The sequence below is a fragment of the Homarus americanus genome, unplaced genomic scaffold (genome assembly GCF_018991925.1).
Source record: "Homarus americanus isolate GMGI-L3 unplaced genomic scaffold, GMGI_Hamer_2.0 scaffold19066, whole genome shotgun sequence".
NCBI lineage: Eukaryota > Metazoa > Arthropoda > Malacostraca > Decapoda > Nephropidae > Homarus > Homarus americanus.
In genome coordinates, this window is record NW_024716903.1 from 561115 (window position 1) to 577664 (window position 16550).

The window sequence follows — 16550 nt, forward strand, 5'->3', positions numbered from 1 at the left end:
TGCACTGTACTGTATTGTACTGCACTGTAATGTAGTGTACTGTAGTGTACTGTACTGCACTGTTCTGCACTGTACTGTACTGTACTGTACTGTACTGTACTGTACTGTACTTTACTGCACTGTACTGCACTGCACTGCACTGCTCTGCACTGCATAAAGACAGCAGATTATACAACTAGTGAACTTGACTCAGAATGGTTACCAAGTTAACAGGAGAGAGGGGAGGTGTGGTGTGGGTAAATAAAAATGAGGTGTGGTTTATTGGTAAGCTAGCTTGATAAGAGTCGATGTTGTCATTTTCAACAACAAGCTCTTTGTAGTGTTGTCAATGCCTTTGATATGTTGCACTTAAATCTTACTTGTGAAATGTTACCAAGGACAGTATGCAAGTCGATGGCCTTGAGCACGTGGTTCCTGGAGGAGGCAAGAGCACTGACTTCCAAGAGTGTTTCCAGGTCTTTGATATAATTGCGTTCCGTCTCCACCAACTCTGCCACCCTCTCCCTCCGCCGGTGGTGTTGTGGCAGCTGTTGTTCCCATTCTTCCTGTGTCAGTTGTTCCTTGCAATGTTGTTCCCAGTCTTCCTGTGTCAATTGTTGTTCTCGTTGTCGCTGCCCATTTGAAAAAATAATAATAATAAACACTTATTATCTTCAAAATACTGTTACAGCAAAAACAATTTTTTCTTTTTTTTTAGTTAACCAGAACAGGTGTAGATATATTTCCCCCAACAGAACACATGAGTATTTACCTCATCATTGAGTGTCTCTGGCTCATAGTATTCGTCACAGTCATCCCAGAAATTGGAATCATCGTCAAAATCCTCAAAGTCGTCGTCAGCTGGACCTGCCTCGGCCATGCTGATACTAGACGCCTCTATAGGAAAACCAGACGGGTGTCAATAAATCAAAGAAACAACCTCAAATCTGAGAGCTGATGACCACAGCCCTCCACTCTAAATGTCTTAGGGATGTTTGGAAAAAATCTAATGATATATTGCATCTCTCTGGGGACTCGGTTTTTAATTTTACTCATCCATCCCAGTCTCTGTTTTCTCCTGGCTCTATTCACCTTTGCCCATTAACATTTCTGCAATTATTCCCTTGCAGTTTTTGCCAGTCTTGGTGCTTCTTCATTACTTTCCTGGCAGTGTAACTTATTTTTAACATTAAGATCACTCAAAGATAATATCAACTGGAGATTCTTATTCTTGTTGTCGTACTGAATTTGACTCATTACATGTATGACCCTCATAGTGTCCTTTGGTAACTTATCATTTAGTTACTCTATGTCTTGAAACATTAAAAAATAAATGCAGCTGTAGTAGTCTCCCGTACTGTATAAAACAAATAGTATGCTCTTTAGCCAACATATTTGTTCTTGTTAACAAATCGACTTATCTGAATAATTTGTGATACAAATGGTTATGAATAATGCAAATGTGGCTGTAATATAAGGGGGTGATTGCCACACCCCCCCCCCCTATATATGCCACTGAAGAATATATTGGCTGTAAATCGATCCATGGAAGCAGCTGTCTGGTCATACATGTAGTTCCAAGTGGTTGAGGTGACTGTAGGGATTAGTTCTGTCGCCTTAGAGGACCATGACATTCAGTCAGTATCAAGACCTGACTGAATTACTCAGAATAGGCAAACTGTAATACAAGCTTTGCCAATAAATTTGTTAAACTAAAGTCTGCTTAAGCTCAGACTCTTAAAAACCCAGTGCAACACCAGCTCCCTAAAAAATAGATAAATCAGGGAAGATGTTACGCTCAAACCACGAATTGCATGCTGAGTGAAAAGACGACCACAATGCAATTTGAACTTGTCTAATAACCGAAAAGTGAAATTTAATGTCATGAGTTTTTCCACAACAGCAAAAGTCTTAGCTTAGGTCAGGAAAGGATGGCTAAGGTTAGGGCAACGTCTAAAGAACAGCTCTACTTACAGAATAACACATTAACACCAAAATCGCACTTTGGAAACCCATAGTTGGCGAGTAATTAGCATTGAAATATGTCAATAATTTTCCAAGCGTCATTACAACCACTAATTTCCCCGCAATCAAAATGTGGACCTAATAATCGAAATCAAAGGCCCCGGGGGAACCTCCGTCCCTGGGAGGGCCCTTGCGGGTGCTGCCGCCCCTGGCGGGGCCACTGGGCATGCCACCGCCTCAGGGAGGGCTTGTTGGAGGTGCCGTTGCCCCTGGAAGGGCCCCTAGGGGCGCCACTGCCCCTAGCAAGGCCCCAGGGGTCGCCCCTGCCCCTTGTAGGGCCTCTTGGGGTGCCACTCTTGGGAGGGCCCCCTAGGAGTGATGCCACCCCTGTGAGGGCCCCTTTGGGTGCCACTGCATCTGGGAGGGCCCTTGGGGGTGCAGCCGCCCCTGGGAGGGTCCCTGGGGTTGCCACCACCCCTAAGGAAGACCTCTGAGGGTGCTGCCGCCCTTGTGAGGGCCCCTGGGGGCGCCACCGCCTTTGGAAGGACCCCTGGCAGGGTCCCTTGAGGCTTCACTGTCCCAGGGAGGGCTAATGGGGGGCACTGCTGACTTAAGAAAGTCCACCTGGGGGTGCCACCGCCTCTGGAAGGGCCTCTGGGGGCGCCACAGTCCCTAGCAGGGCCCCTTCGGGTTTCACTGCCCCAGAAAAGGCCCATGGGGGCCCTGCTGACTCTGGGGGGACATCGGTGGACGCCGCTGCCCCAGGAAGGGTCCCTGAGGGAGAAGCCGCCATTGGAAGGGCCCATGGGGGTGCCACCACCTCTGGGAGGTCCGTTGCGGTGCTGCCTCTAAAGAGGGTCACTGGGATTTCCCCTGGGGGCGCCATTGCCTCTGACAAGGGCCACTGGGGGCGCCAGTGACCTTAACAAGAGCCCCTGAAGGAACCGTTGCCTCTGGGGAACCGTCGCCCCTTGGAGGTCCTCTTGGGGCAGATGTTTTTGCAATTTTTTTAACGCTGAGAGATATGACGTTAAATAAGTACAACGCCCATTACATTTCCAGTATCATCACATCCTGAACAATGAAAAGGAGATTAAATATCCAACAGGAAAACATAAGTTGGGGTGTTGTGCCGACTGACTGCTCTGTTCTCCTATTGGCTGTAATTTGGTGGATTTACATCTTAGTCCACCAATCACAGTTAAGTAAGGGATTGATGGACGCACGCATTATGTATGATACCAAAACCAAGCCCCTGGGGCAAAGCCACCCCAGGGAAGGCCTCTGGGGGCGCTGCCACACCTGGGAGGGCCTCGAAGAGTGCCGCCACCGTTGTGTGGGGCCCTAGGGGCGCCACCGCCACTGGCAGTGCCCCTGAGGTTGCCACCATCCCTGAGAGGGTCACTACAGCCCCTGGCACGGCCCCATGGGTCGGCGACATGCCGGGGAGGGCCCCTAGGGTCGCTGTCGACCCTATGAGCGTCCCTCTGGGCGTAGTCGCACCTGGGAGGTCCCCTGAGGCTACCGCCGCCACAGAGAGGGTTCCCAGGGGGCGCCGACACCCTTACGAACGCCCCTGGAAGTGCCACCATCCCTGGATAAACCCCTGGGGGCGCCACCGCCCCTGCTAGGCCCCCTGGGGGGAATCACCGCCCCTGTAAGGGCTCCTGGGAGGGCAACTGTGGGTGCCATCGCGCTTGGGGTCACTGCCACCCGTAAGGAGGGCCGGTGGGGGCACCGACACTCTTCTTAGGACCCCTGTGGGCATCGCTGCTCCTGGGAGGGCTCCTAGGGCACTGTCGCCCCTGGGAGATCCCCTTGGGGCAGTTGTTTTTGCACTATTTAGAACTCTGAGAGATATGAAATTAAATTTATACACACCGCCCATCACATTTCCAGTATCATCACATCCTGAAAAATGAAAAGGAGAATAAATATCCAACAGGAAAACATAAGTTGGGGTGTTGTGCTGATTGACTGCTCTGTTCTCCTATTGGCTGTAATTTGGTGGATTTTCATTTTACTTCACCAATCACAGTTATGTAAGGGCTTGCTGGATGCATGCATTATGTATGATACCAAAATCAAGATCCTGGGGGCACTGCCACCCCTGCTATTTATAACTCTGAGAAATATTACATTAAATAAGTACAACGCCCATCACATTTTCAGTATTATCGCATTCTGAACAATGAAAAGTAGACTAAATATCCAACAGGAAAACATAAGTTGGGGTGTTGTGCTGACTGACTGCTCTGTTCTCCTATTGGCTGGAATTTGGTAGATTTATATTTTACTCCACCAATCAAAGTTAAGTAAGGGCTTGCTGGATGCATGCATTATGTATGATACCAAAATGAAGATCCTGGGGGCACTGCCACCCCTGCTATTTAGAACTCTGAGAAATATTACATTAAATAAGTGCAACGCCCACCACATTTTCAGTATCATCGCATCCTTAACAATGTAAAGGAGACTAAATATCCAACAGGAAAACATAAGTTGGGGTGTTGTGCTAACTGACTGCTCTGTTCTCCTATTGGCTGTAATTTGGTGGATATACATTTTACTCCACCAATCAAAGTTAAGTAAGGGATTGCTGGATGCATGCATTATGTATGATACCAAAATCAAGATCCTGGGGGCACTGCCACCCCTGCTATTTATAACTCTGAGAAATATTACATTAAATAAGTACAACGCCCATCACATTTTCAGTATTATCGCATTCTGAACAATGAAAAGTAGACTAAATATCCAACAGGAAAACATAAGTTGGGGTGTTGTGCTGACTGACTGCTCTGTTCTCCTATTGGCTGGAATTTGGTAGATTTATATTTTACTCCACCAATCAAAGTTAAGTAAGGGCTTGCTGGATGCATGCATTATGTATGATACCAAAATGAAGATCCTGGGGGCACTGCCACCCCTGCTATTTAGAACTCTGAGAAATATTACATTAAATAAGTGCAACGCCCACCACATTTTCAGTATCATCGCATCCTAAACAATGTAAAGGAGACTAAATATCCAACAGGAAAACATAAGTTGGGGTGTTGTGCTAACTGACTGCTCTGTTCTCCTATTGGCTGTAATTTGGTGGATATACATTTTACTCCACCAATCAAAGTTAAGTAAGGGATTGCTGGATGCATGCATTATGTATGATACCAAAATCAAGATCCTGGGGGCACTGCCACCCCTGCTATTTAGAACTCTGAGAAATATTACATTAAATAAGTACAACGCCCATCACATTTTCAGTATTATCGCATTCTGAACAATGAAAAGTAGACTAAATATCCAACAGGAAAACATAAGTTGGGGTATTGTGCTGACTGACTGCTCTGTTCTCCTATTGGCTGGAATTTGGTAGATTTATATTTTAATCCACCAATCACAGTTGAGTAAGGGCTTGCTGGATGCATGCATTATGTACGATACCAAAACCAAGCCCCTGGGGCAGCGCCACCCCTGGGAGGGCCTCTGTGGGCGCAGCCACACCTGGGAGGGCCCCTAGGAGTGCCGCCGCCGTTGTGTGGGCCCCTAGGGGCGCCACCGCTCCTGGCAGTGCCCCTGAGGTTGCCACCATCCCTGAGAGGGTCACTGGGGGCGCTACAGCCCCTGGCACGGCCCCATGGGTCGGCGACTTGCCTGCGAGGGCCCCTAGGGTTGCTGCTGACTCTATGAGCGTCCCTCTGGGCGTAGTCGCACCTGGGAGGTCCCCTGAGGCTGCTGCCGCCATAGAGAGGGTCCCTGGGGGCGCCGACACCCTTATGAAGACCCCTGGAAGTACCACCATCCCTGGATATAACCCCTGGGATCGCCACCACCCCTGCTAGGCCCCCTGGGGGGAATCACCGCCCCTGTAAGGGCTCCTGGGAACGCCATCGCCCATGGGAGGGCAACTGTGGGTGCCATTGCACTTGGGGTCACTGCCACCGTAAGGAGGGCCCCTGGATGGGCACCCTAGGTGCACCGACACTCTTCTTAGGAGCCATGTGGGCACAGCTGCTCCTGCGAGGGTTCCTAGGGTACTGGCGCCCCTGGGAGATCCCATTGGGGCAGTTGTTTTTGTACTATTTAGAACTCTGAGAAATATTACATTAAATAAGTACAACGCCCATCACATTTTCAGTATCATCGCATTCTGAACAATGAAAAGTAGACTAAATATCCAACAGGAAAACATAAGTTGGGGTGTTGTGCTGACTGACTGCTCTGTTCTCCTATTGGCTGTAATTTGCTGGATATACATTTTACTCCACCAATCAAAGTTAAGTAAGGGCTTGCTGGATGCATGCATTATGTATGATACCAAAATCAAGATCCTGGGGGCACTGCCACCCCTGCTATTTAGAACTCTGAGAAATATTACATTAAATAAGTACAACGGCCATCACATTTTCAGTATTATCGCATTCTGAACAATGAAAAGTAGACTAAATATCCAACAGGAAAACATAAGTTGGGGTGTTGTGCTGACTGACTGCTCTGTTCTCCTATTGGCTGGAATTTGGTAGATTTATATTTTACTCCACCAATCAAAGTTAAGTAAGGGCTTGCTGGATGCATGCATTATGTATGATACCAAAATGAAGATCCTGGGGGCACTGCCACCCCTGCTATTTAGAACTCTGAGAAATATTACATTAAATAAGTACAACGCCCATCACATTTTCAGTATCATCGCATCCTGAACAATGAAAAGGAGACTAAATATCCAACAGGAAAACATAAGTTGGGGTGTTGTGCTGATTGACTGCTCTGTTCTCCTATTGGCTGTAATTTGGTGGATTTTCATTTTACTTCACGAATCACAGTTAAGTAAGGGCTTGCTGGATGCATGCATTATGTATGATACCAAAATCAAGATCCTGGGGGCACTGCCACCCCTGCTATTTTGAACTCTGAGAAATATTACATTAAATAAGTACAACGCCCATCACATTTTCAGTATTATCGCATTCTGAACAATGAAAAGTAGACTAAATATCCAACAGGAAAACATAAGTTGGGGTGTTGTGCTGACTGACTGCTCTGTTCTCCTATTGGCTGGAATTTGGTAGATTTATATTTTAGTCCACCAATCACAGTTGAGTAAGGGCTTGCTGGATGCATGCATTATGTACGATACCAAAACCAAGCCCCTGGGGCAGCGCCACCCCTGGGAGGGCCTCTGTGGGCGCAGCCACACCTGGGAGGGCCCCTAGGAGTGCCGCCGCCGTTGTGTGGGCCCCTAGGGGCGCCACCGCTCCTGGCAGTGCCCCTGAGGTTGCCACCATCCCTGAGAGGGTCACTGGGGGCGCTACAGCCCCTGGCACGGCCCCATGGGTCGGCGACTTGCCTGCGAGGGCCCCTAGGGTTGCTGCTGACTCTATGAGCGTCCCTCTGGGCGTAGTCGCACCTGGGAGGTCCCCTGAGGCTGCTGCCGCCATAGAGAGGGTCCCTGGGGGCGCCGACACCCTTATGAAGACCCCTGGAAGTACCACCATCCCTGGATATAACCCCTGGGATCGCCACCACCCCTGCTAGGCCCCCTGGGGGGAATCACCGCCCCTGTAAGGGCTCCTGGGAACGCCATCGCCCATGGGAGGGCAACTGTGGGTGCCATTGCACTTGGGGTCACTGCCACCCGTAAGGAGGGCCCCTGGATGGGCCCCTAGGTGCACCGACACTCTTCTTAGGAGCCATGTGGGCACAGCTGCTCCTGCGAGGGTTCCTAGGGTACTGGCGCCCCTGGGAGATCCCATTGGGGCAGTTGTTTTTGTACTATTTAGAACTCTGAGAAATATTACATTAAATAAGTACAACGCCCATCACATTTTCAGTATCATCGCATCCTGAACAATGAAAAGTAGACTAAATATCCAACAGGAAAACATAAGTTGGGGTGTTGTGCTGACTGACTGCTCTGTTCTCCTATTGGCTGGAATTTGGTGGATTTTCATTTTACTTCACCAATCACAGTTAAGTAAGGGCTTGCTGGATGCATGCATTATGTATGATACCAAAATCAAGATCCTGGGGGCACTGCCACCCCTGCTATTTAGAACTCTGAGAAATATTACATTAAATAAGTACAACGCCCATCACATTTTCAGTATCATCGCATTCTGAACAATGAAAAGGAGACTAAATATCCAACAGGAAAACATAAGTTGGGGTGTTGTGCTGACTGACTGCTCTGTTCTCCTATTGGCTGGAATTTGGTGGATTTATATTTTAGTCCACCAATCACAGTTGAGTAAGGGCTTGCTGGATGCATGCATTATGTATGATACCAAAATGAAGATCCTGGGGGCACTGCCACCCCTGCTATTTAGAACTCTGAGAAATATTACATTAAATAAGTACAACGCCCATCACATTTTCAGTATCATCGCATCCTGAACAATGAAAAGGAGACTAAATATCCAACAGGAAAACATAAGTTGGGGTGTTGTGCTGATTGACTGCTCTGTTCTCCTATTGGCTGTAATTTGGTGGATTTTCATTTTACTTCACGAATCACAGTTAAGTAAGGGCTTGCTGGATGCATGCATTATGTATGATACCAAAATGAAGATCCTGGGGGCACTGCCACCCCTGCTATTTTGAACTCTGAGAAATATTACATTAAATAAGTACAACGCCCATCACATTTTCAGTATTATCGCATTCTGAACAATGAAAAGTAGACTAAATATCCAACAGGAAAACATAAGTTGGGGTGTTGTGCTGACTGACTGCTCTGTTCTCCTATTGGCTGGAATTTGGTAGATTTATATTTTAGTCCACCAATCACAGTTGAGTAAGGGCTTGCTGGATGCATGCATTATGTACGATACCAAAACCAAGCCCCTGGGGCAGCGCCACCCCTGGGAGGGCCTCTGTGGGCGCAGCCACACCTGGGAGGGCCCCTAGGAGTGCCGCCGCCGTTGTGTGGGCCCCTAGGGGCGCCACCGCTCCTGGCAGTGCCCCTGAGGTTGCCACCATCCCTGAGAGGGTCACTGGTGGCGCTACAGCCCCTGGCACGGCCCCATGGGTCGGCGACTTGCCTGCGAGGGCCCCTAGGGTTGCTGCTGACTCTATGAGCGTCCCTCTGGGCGTAGTCGCACCTGGGAGGTCCCCTGAGGCTGCTGCCGCCATAGAGAGGGTCCCTGGGGGCGCCGACACCCTTATGAAGACCCCTGGAAGTACCACCATCCCTGGATATAACCCCTGGGATCGCCACCACCCCTGCTAGGCCCCCTGGGGGGAATCACCGCCCCTGGCTCCCTGGGAACGCCATCGCCCAAGGGGAGGCGGAACTGTGGGTGCCACACCCTGGGGGTCACTGCCACTCAGGCGAGGGCCCTGATGGCCCCTAGGTGCACCGACATACCTTCTAGGAGCCATGTGGGCACAGCTGTTCTTTCAAGTAGGTTCCTAGGGGTACTGGCGTGCCCCTGGAGATCCCATTGGGCAGTTGTTTTGTACTATTAGAACCTGAGAAATATTACATTAAATAAGTATTAACGCCCATCACATTTTCAGTATCATCGATCCCGAACAATGGTAGAAAAGTAGACTAAATATCCAACAGGAAATATGGGTTGGGGTGTTGTGCTGACTGACTGCTCTGGTTCTCCTATTGGCTGTAATTTGGTGGATATACATTTTACTCCACCAATCAAAGTTAAGTAAGGGATTGCTGGATGCATGCATTATGTATGATACCAAAATCAAGATCCTGGGGGCACTGCCACCCCTGCTATTTATAACTCTGAGAAATATTACATTAAATAAGTACAACGCCCATCACATTTTCAGTATTATCGCATTCTGAACAATGAAAAGTAGACTAAATATCCAACAGGAAAACATAAGTTGGGGTGTTGTGCTGACTGACTGCTCTGTTCTCCTATTGGCTGGAATTTGGTAGATTTATATTTTACTCCACCAATCAAAGTTAAGTAAGGGCTTGCTGGATGCATGCATTATGTATGATACCAAAATGAAGATCCTGGGGGCACTGCCACCCCTGCTATTTAGAACTCTGAGAAATATTACATTAAATAAGTGCAACGCCCACCACATTTTCAGTATCATCGCATCCTAAACAATGTAAAGGAGACTAAATATCCAACAGGAAAACATAAGTTGGGGTGTTGTGCTAACTGACTGCTCTGTTCTCCTATTGGCTGTAATTTGGTGGATATACATTTTACTCCACCAATCAAAGTTAAGTAAGGGATTGCTGGATGCATGCATTATGTATGATACCAAAATCAAGATCCTGGGGGCACTGCCACCCCTGCTATTTAGAACTCTGAGAAATATTACATTAAATAAGTACAACGCCCATCACATTTTCAGTATTATCGCATTCTGAACAATGAAAAGTAGACTAAATATCCAACAGGAAAACATAAGTTGGGGTATTGTGCTGACTGACTGCTCTGTTCTCCTATTGGCTGGAATTTGGTAGATTTATATTTTAATCCACCAATCACAGTTGAGTAAGGGCTTGCTGGATGCATGCATTATGTACGATACCAAAACCAAGCCCCTGGGGCAGCGCCACCCCTGGGAGGGCCTCTGTGGGCGCAGCCACACCTGGGAGGGCCCCTAGGAGTGCCGCCGCCGTTGTGTGGGCCCCTAGGGGCGCCACCGCTCCTGGCAGTGCCCCTGAGGTTGCCACCATCCCTGAGAGGGTCACTGGGGGCGCTACAGCCCCTGGCACGGCCCCATGGGTCGGCGACTTGCCTGCGAGGGCCCCTAGGGTTGCTGCTGACTCTATGAGCGTCCCTCTGGGCGTAGTCGCACCTGGGAGGTCCCCTGAGGCTGCTGCCGCCATAGAGAGGGTCCCTGGGGGCGCCGACACCCTTATGAAGACCCCTGGAAGTACCACCATCCCTGGATATAACCCCTGGGATCGCCACCACCCCTGCTAGGCCCCCTGGGGGGAATCACCGCCCCTGTAAGGGCTCCTGGGAACGCCATCGCCCATGGGAGGGCAACTGTGGGTGCCATTGCACTTGGGGTCACTGCCACCCGTAAGGAGGGCCCCTGGATGGGCCCCTAGGTGCACCGACACTCTTCTTAGGAGCCATGTGGGCACAGCTGCTCCTGCGAGGGTTCCTAGGGTACTGGCGCCCCTGGGAGATCCCATTGGGGCAGTTGTTTTTGTACTATTTAGAACTCTGAGAAATATTACATTAAATAAGTACAACGCCCATCACATTTTCAGTATCATCGCATCCTGAACAATGAAAAGTAGACTAAATATCCAACAGGAAAACATAAGTTGGGGTGTTGTGCTGACTGACTGCTCTGTTCTCCTATTGGCTGGAATTTGGTGGATTTTCATTTTACTTCACCAATCACAGTTAAGTAAGGGCTTGCTGGATGCATGCATTATGTATGATACCAAAATCAAGATCCTGGGGGCACTGCCACCCCTACTATTTAGAACTCTGAGAAATATTACATTAAATAAGTACAACGCCCATCACATTTTCAGTATCATCGTATTCTGAACAATGAAAAGGAGACTAAATATCCAACAGGAAAACATAAGTTGGGGTGTTGTGCTGACTGACTGCTCTGTTCTCCTATTGGCTGGAATTTGGTGGATTTATATTTTAGTCCACCAATCACAGTTGAGTAAGGGCTTGCTGGATGCATGCATTATGTATAATAAGAAAACCAAGCCCCTGGGGCAACGCCACCCCTGGGAGGGCCTCTGGGGGCGCTGCCACACCTGGGAGGGCCCCTAGGAGTGCCGCTGCCGTTGTGTGGGCCCCTAGGGGCGCCACCGCTCCTGACAGTGCCCTTGGGGTTCCCACCATCACTGGAAAGGTCACTGGGTCGCCATAGCCCCTGGCAGGGCCCCATGGGGCGGAACCTCGCCTGGGAGGGACCCTACAGTCGCCGCAGACCCTATGAGGGTGCCTTGGGGCATAGTCGCACCAGGGAGGCCCCTGAGGCCGTCGCCACCACAGAGAGGAAACCCTGGGGGCACAGACAGCCTTTGGAAGGCCCCTAGAAATGCCACCGCCCCTGGGGAAGCCTTTGGTGGCGCCATCGCCCCTGCTAGGCCCCGTGGGGGAATCACTGCCCCTGTAAGGGCTCCTGGGGATGCCATCGCCCCTGGGAGGGCAACTGTGTATCCCACCGCCCTTGGGGTTACTGCCACCTTTAAGGAGGGGCCTTGGTAGGTCCCCTGGGGGTGCTGACGCTCTTCTTAGGACCCCTGAGGGCACTGTTGCTCCTGGGAGGGCTCCTGGGGTCACTGTCGCCCCTGGGAGATTCCCTTCGGCCAGTTGTTTTTGCACTATTTAAAACTCTGAGAGATATGACGTTAAATAAGTACACACAGCCCATCACATTTCCAGTATCATCACATCCTGAACAATGAAAAGGAGAATAAATATCCAACAGGAAAACATAAGTTGGGTTGTTGTGCTGACTGACTGCTCTGTTCACCTATTGGCTGGAATTTGGTGGATTTATATTTCAGTCCACCAATCACAGTTGAGTAAGGGCTTGCTGGATGCATGCATTATGTACGATACCAAAACCAAGCCCCTGCTGCAACGCCACCCCTGGGAGGGCCTCTGGGGGCGCTGCCACACCTGGGAGGGCCCCTAGGAGTGCCGCTGCCGTTGTGTGGGCCCCTAGGGGCGCCACCGCTCCTGACAGTGCCCCTGGGGTTCCCACCATCACTGGAAAGGTCACTGGGTCGCCATAGCCCCTGGCAGGGCCCCATGGGGCGGAACCTCGCCTGGGAGGGACCCTACAGTCGCCGCAGACCCTATGAGGGTGCCTTGGGGCATAGTCGCACCAGGGAGGCCCCTGAGGCCGTCGCCACCACAGAGAGGAAACCCTGGGGGCACAGACAGCCTTTGGAAGGCCCCTAGAAATGCCACCGCCCCTGGGGAAGCCTTTGGTGGCGCCATCGCCCCTGCTAGGCCCCGTGGGGGAATCACTGCCCCTGTAAGGGCTCCTGGGGATGCCATCGCCCCTGGGAGGGCAACTGTGTATCCCACCGCCCTTGGGGTTACTGCCACCTTTAAGGAGGGGCCTTGGTAGGTCCCCTGGGGGTGCTGACGCTCTTCTTAGGACCCCTGAGGGCACTGTTGCTCCTGGGAGGGCTCCTGGGGTCACTGTCGCCCCTGGGAGATTCCCTTCGGCCAGTTGTTTTTGCACTATTTAAAACTCTGAGAGATATGACGTTAAATAAGTACACACAGCCCATCACATTTCCAGTATCATCACATCCTGAACAATGAAAAGGAGAATAAATATCCAACAGGAAAACATAAGTTGGGTTGTTGTGCTGACTGACTGCTCTGTTCACCTATTGGCTGGAATTTGGTGGATTTATATTTCAGTCCACCAATCACAGTTGAGTAAGGGCTTGCTGGATGCATGCATTATGTACGATACCAAAACCAAGCCCCTGCTGCAACGCCACCCCTGGGAGGGCCTCTGGGGGCGTTGCCACACCTGGGAGGGCCCCTAGGAGTGCCGCCGTCGTTGTGTGGGCCCCTAGGGGCGCCACCGCTCCTGGCACTGCCCCTGAGGTTGCCACCATCCCTGAGAGGGTCACTGGGGGCGCTACAGCCCCTGGCACGGCCCCATGGGTCGGCGACTTGCCTGGGAGGGCCCCTAGGGTCGCTGCCGACCCTATGAGCATCCTTCTGGGCGCAGTCGCAAATGGGAGGTCCCCTGAGGCTGCCGCCGCCACAGAGAGGGTCCCTGGGGGCGCCGACACCCTTACGAAGGCCCCTGCAAATGCCACCATCCCTGGATAAGCCCCTTGGGGGCGCCACCGCCCCTACTAGGCCCCTCGTGGGAATCACCGCCCCTGTAAGGGCTCCTGGGAACGCCATCGCCCATGGGAGGGCAACCGTGGGTGCCATCGCTTTTGGGGTCACTGCCACCCATAAGGCGGGCCCCTGGTTGGGCCCCTGGGGGCACCGACGCTCTTCTTAGGACCCCTGTGGACACCGCTGCTCCTGGGAGGGTTCCTAGGGTACTGTCGCTCCTGGGAGATCCCATTGGGGCAGTTGTTTTTGCACTATTTAGAACTCTGAGAGATATGACGTTAAATAAGTACAACGCCCATCACATTTCCAGTATCATTACATCCTGAACAATGAAAAGGAGAATAAATATCCAACAGGAAAATATATGTTGGGGTGTTGTGCTGACTGACTGCGCTGTTCTCCTATTGGCTGTAATTTGGTGGATTTACATTTCAGTCCACCAATCACAGTTAAGTAAAGGATTGTTGGACTCGTGCAATATGTACGATACCACAATCAAGCCCCTTGGGTCACCACTACCCCTTGGGGTGTCGCTGCACCTGGAAGGGCCCATAAGAGAGCCACCGCCCCTGGCATTGCCCCTGGGGTTGGCACCACCCCTGGGAGGGTCACTGGGGGTGCCACAGACCCTGGCAAAGGCTGAGTGGGGCGTCACCGCATCTGGGAGGGGCCCTAGGGTCAACGCCACCCCTTTGAGGGCCCCTGGGGGTACAGTCGCCCCTGGGAGGGCCTGTAGGGCTCCAATGCCCCTAGGGGTGCCACCCCTCCTTGGAGGGCCCCTAGGGGTGCTGCTGCCCCTTTTAGGGCCCCTGGGGGTGCTGCCGCTCCTGGGAGGGTCGCTGAGGGCGCCGACTTTCTTGAGGGGGGCAGGAAACCGTGTAGATGATAGACTGTAGTAACAAGATAGTATTGATCCACCATTAACACTTACCTCTACTCTTGGGATACTCCCTCTGTGCATTTGCCAAACTATTTTCCATTGTTTGTTAGACACTGACCTGAGAAACGTCCTACCACACCTACAGGGAGGTGGGAAATGAGCTTCACATGCCTCCCCACACCCAGTTTAGCACATGATTGATAGACTGTTGGCCATGATGTTATATCCAACACTAAGGGAGAGATTAGATAACAGAAGAGGAAAGATTGCTCAATGTGATAACAAGTAGAATTTACTGTAATAACTATTTTATTTCATGGATTCCTTTTTTTCTAAACATTTCAAATTTCTTCATCTTATTTCCTCATCTCGCATTTTATTTTTTTGATTGCTTTTATTTCTTCTTCTCTTGTCTGCTCTATCTCAGTGGTCCACGGAACCCCTATCGGTTGGGGGTATAAAAAAGCCTCATCAGGGAACGTGAGATACATTGGAAGATCCAAAGGAATGTTGGCTGTATACACAATAGTATATCATATGTAGCCTACCATTTTTCCAAGATTAGGAATCTACAGAAAATCCAACGATAATTAGCCTCTTATACGGTAACCAACACTATACAGTCTCCTATAAGATATCCAACACGATACAGTCTCCTATAAGATATCCAACACTATACAGTCTTCTATACGATATCCAATTTAATTTCCTAGCAGTATAGAAGGAAAGTAAAAGGTAGTTGCTTGTCAAATTATATACTTCAGTTATCAATAATAACATGTCAGAATACATAGTGGTTATCACAGGTAATTCATAGCACTATTAAAATAGTGGTGACATGATTGTAGTCCAAGTCCGACTACTGTATATATACATCAGTCACTTTCTTGGTAATGTTATATATGAGGAAGTTTAATCTAGAGCCTTTTGTCCTTAGTATATAAATAATGAAAACAATATCGATTACATAAATTACATATGGTATAAAGATGAACATAATATACAATGTAGACAAAATTCCGTGAGCACTTGGCAATATGGGTGATTTAGCTTGTGAATTTAAAATCATGTAAAAAAAAGTCAGAATCCCATTCATCCTGGTCCAAGCAGGGAATTTTGTCTGCAATATTTACTTCAATATAATCTCAGGAGCCAGTAATTTCTTGCAACCATTCGTTACACTATGAGGACAGTGAATAGTGCATGTCAGTGACTGTAATAATGTAGATATGATATTTATCAGTAAATGATGTAACAGGTAACACCTCTTCTACACAAGAGGGCCCCATGGTAGACTAGTGTAACACCTCTTCCACACAAGAGGGCCCCATGGTAGGCTAGTGTAACACCTCTTCCACACAAGGGGACCCCACAGTAGGCTAGATACCTTGGCACAAATTCACTAACATGAGTGAACTTTGATCGTACAATGAACGGACAAGTTTCAAAGAAAAGTCGGCTGAATTTCTTCGATGAAATTTCCGTTAATAATAATAATATTATTAATTAGAAAAAAAATTATAATAATAATAATAAATATATTAATGTTATATTAAAAATGATAATAAAGTACTGTACAGTAATATCTCCGTTAGCCGGAATCAATCAAACCCGGAACTCTGCGATAGCCAGAATTGAAATTTTCTTGGAAAATCGTTCCCAAAGGCAGAATTTTCCGGAAAATTCCGACTTTGGGAGTGATTTTCCGAGGAGCACATTTTCTGGAAAATTCCAAGAAAATTTTCCCTATACCCGAAAAATTCCAGAAAATCCGGGGATGGGGGTTTTTTCCCGCTTTGAGAGAGTCGTCCCGTTACCCGGAAATCTCTCATTCCCGGAAGTGCTCTGCACCAATTGTTCCGGCTAATGAAGATATCACTATAGTACTGCAATAATAATATAATACCATAGTATAATATAATTATTAT

General features: G+C 49.3%; 1 protein-coding gene across 1 annotated transcript in view; it reads right to left on the reverse strand.

Moving 5' to 3' along the window:
* Positions 1 to 14834, reverse strand: part of LOC121858537 (dynamin-binding protein-like) — a 28060-nt gene extending 13226 nt beyond the window's left edge. Inside the window, exons 1-3 of the mRNA XM_042355027.1 lie at positions 14674 to 14834; positions 752 to 876; positions 360 to 611 (exon numbers count right to left, since the gene is read on the reverse strand). Coding sequence (XP_042210961.1) covers positions 360 to 611; positions 752 to 876; positions 14674 to 14722 — 426 coding nt within the window. The 5' untranslated portion in view covers positions 14723 to 14834. The remainder of the gene's footprint in view (positions 1 to 359; positions 612 to 751; positions 877 to 14673) is intronic.
* Between the last annotated feature and the right edge of the window lie 1716 nt (positions 14835 to 16550).